Source organism: Rattus norvegicus, chromosome 1 (assembly GCF_036323735.1).
Source record: "Rattus norvegicus strain BN/NHsdMcwi chromosome 1, GRCr8, whole genome shotgun sequence".
Classification (NCBI taxonomy): domain Eukaryota; kingdom Metazoa; phylum Chordata; class Mammalia; order Rodentia; family Muridae; genus Rattus; species Rattus norvegicus.
The window spans coordinates 220,154,776-220,157,854 of record NC_086019.1 but is presented as its reverse complement, the minus strand read 5'-3'; the positions used below and the strand labels follow the sequence as shown (position 1 = coordinate 220,157,854).

Sequence of the window (3,079 nt, the reverse complement as noted above, 5' to 3'; positions counted from 1 at the left end):
AGTCTTGAAAAATTGTGAGATCTGGAACTTAGTATGTTTCATTAGGATCATATTTCTTTTAAAATTAGTAAGATTTCTGAGCATTTAATATTTTTTCTAAAACTTATCTTTTTCCATGTCAAAGAACCAAAATTTTATTCAAAGGAAACAAACAAAGACATATATTTTATAGTGCATGTAGGATGCTGTAGTATCTGGGATTATAATCTTGATATTTAAAGGTGAGATACTCTATTCTATTATAATTATCCAATATGAAAGGAATCAGTCAGAATGCAGAAGAAATAATGAGGCTTCATCTATGAAATACCAATACACAAAAATTAATGCTACGAAGAATTATATCTAGAATATTTAATGACAATATACCACAAAGTATTTCATAATTTCCAAACATGTTACACTTAGACTAATCCCAGTGAAAACAAAACTTTTCCAGTAAACTTTCTGAATGCATTCTTGACCTCTGTGTTCCTCAGGCTATAGACTATAGGGTTCAACATGGGAATGATCATGGTATAGAATACAGATGCTACCTTGTCAGTGTCCATGGAGTGTGTGGAGCTGGGCTGTAAGTACATGAAGATGATCGTGCCATAGAATATGGAAACAGTGGTCAGGTGTGAAGCACATGTGGAAATGGCCTTCTTTTGTCCATCAGCAGAACGCATTCTCATGATTGCAACAAAAATAAGTATGTAAGAATTCAAGATAACCAATACAGTTAAGGCAACATTAAGGGCTGCCAAAATGAACAGTACAATTTCATTTGTGTAGATACTAGAACAAGAAAGATCCAGTAGTGGGGGAATGTCACAAAAAAAATGATTCACTCTGTTGGAATGGCAAAAGGATAGGTGGAATGTGAAGGCAACATGGATGGAAGATTGTAAAAATCCAATTATGTAAGAACCTGCAATAAGCAGGGTACATATTGTTGTTGTCATGGTGGTAGAGTAATGCAAGGGTTTGCATACTGCTGCATGACGATCAAAGGCCATAGATGCCAAGAGAAAACCTTCAGCAATTGCAAATGCTATTAAAAAGAACATCTGGGTAGCACATGTATTGTAGGATATGATCTTGTTTTCTGTAAGAAAGCCTTCTATTACTTTGGGAGTGACCGCTGAGGCATAAACACAGTCCACCAATGAGAGATTACTGAGAAAAAAGTACATGGGAGTGTGGAGACGAGAATCCAGGAGAATCAACCCAATCATCCCAAGATTACCAATCAATGTGGTCAGATAAATAAAAGTGAAGATGATACATAAAGGAATCTGTAGCTCTGGGGCATCTGTTAATCCCACAAGGATAAATTCAGTGACTTCTGAAATATTCTGCATCTTTGTTTCATGAGAATTATGGCAGTCTCCTAGGATGAAATCAGGAAATAAAAAAGTATTGTATATGAACTCACTGCAAGATTTTAGGTATGAAAATGTTATGTAACTCAAATTTCCACACACCCAGTGTTAAAAAACTTAAACTGAATGCTGTGTACTTGTGAGATGAATTAAGTCATTTTCTGGAGATAGTACAAATGGAGGTGCTTACTTCATTGTTGCCAATAGGTTTCTTTACTCTAAAACTAGAGGATTTTTTTCTTTCAGTTTTCTGTAATGAAAATATTTATTTCAGTAACCTACAAAGTACTTATTTATTACTTGTAATATTTCCCAAACACACCTTCCTAAGCTGTGTATCAGTGGTTACTTGTTTGCAAGAGCAATGTAGAAATATACAATCCACTTTGCTCTATGTTAGTAACAAAATTTCTATACTATTATTTCCCATCTCTGATACTTGTACAAAATTCCATTCACATTGCTGTAGCTATGTAGTGATTCTTTTACTACCATCTCACAATTCTGTTTTATTTGTGTTTGAGAGAGAATAAGGTGAAAACAAATGAGTTATTTTTGCTCTATCTACAAACTGTTTTATCATTCATGTTGTATCTTATATAATTTTCATGGTGAATCAGATGACATATAACTTTATATCCATGGTCCCATATAAGTCTGCTTCTTAACTTGAGAGCCACTTTCAAACTTAGAATCTTTGATATACTCATCAATCTTCATTAGTGACCTCTTATAATCTAGGCAACAGATAATATAACCATATTCTTTTAAATGATGTGGTTGAAATTAATTCTTCTTTACAGGCTATAACTGCACTTACATTGCAATAAATGTGTTAGTTCTTAAAAGGTACAAAAGATAGTAACATTTTAAAATTATGTAAATAATACCTATTACCATCCAAACTCTTTTTCTCCTTTGCCCTCTTTCTTTACAATGGTCAGATGATAGAATGAATGTCTAACAGTTGATGCTTTCAGGGTAACACACCTAGAAATTGACATGACAAATGGATATTGAAAGTTGTACAGCCACAAAGGACTCAAGATCAACACACTCTGGAGACACTTGTACATCAACATTTATAGTAGTCCTTGTCATAAGAACTCAGAAATTGAACCAGCCGGGATCTCAATCAAAAATAACTGGCCCTGTCAAGAGTCCTGGATCAATGAGGGGCCATAATCAGAAATTGGATCATTTTGAACAATTTCTCTGTGTGTGTGTGTGTGTGTGTGTGTATGAGTGTGTAAAAGTGGAGAAATATATCAATTAAATATTCATTCATGAAAAGAACTTTGTACAGTCTTCTGAAACTAAACATGAGCTATAGAACATGTAGACTTTTAATGTTGTAGATTATAATTATTAGTAAATTAGAACATTGTCTTCTTCTAGAGTAAAAGCATCACCTCAGGATTTAAAAGTACTTAGAATATAATCTGGATACTCTTCAGCAGTAAAATAATTAGAAAAGCTGGGCCAAGAGTGAAAGGATTATTAGTAATACTGTATAGGTTACTCAGCTTCTTTACTAGTCTAGATAGTAACTTCACTTTTTGTTGCACATAAAAAATAAAAGTGGTTGGGTATTTTATCACAATTATAACTATTTCTACTTATAATAAAATATTTTAATACTTACTATTGTTCTAAGAACAGAAAAAGAAGAGTGAAAAGGTGTGGTAAGAAATATTTCATATCCAATATGT

The 3,079-nt window shown here is 33.1% G+C and overlaps 1 protein-coding gene across 1 annotated transcript; it reads right to left on the bottom strand.

Moving 5' to 3' along the window:
- Positions 1 to 404: 404 nt before the first annotated feature.
- Or5b124 (olfactory receptor family 5 subfamily B member 124) lies at positions 405 to 1,346 on the bottom strand. The gene has a single exon (NM_001000258.1). The coding sequence runs from the start codon at positions 1,344 to 1,346 to the stop codon at positions 405 to 407; it is 942 nt and encodes a 313-aa protein (NP_001000258.1).
- Positions 1,347 to 3,079: the final 1,733 nt, after the last annotated feature.

Coding starts and splice junctions, on each gene's coding strand:
- Or5b124 (NM_001000258.1), bottom strand. CDS start 1,346: ATGCAGAATATTTCAGAAGTCACTGAATTTATCCTTGTGGGATTAACA.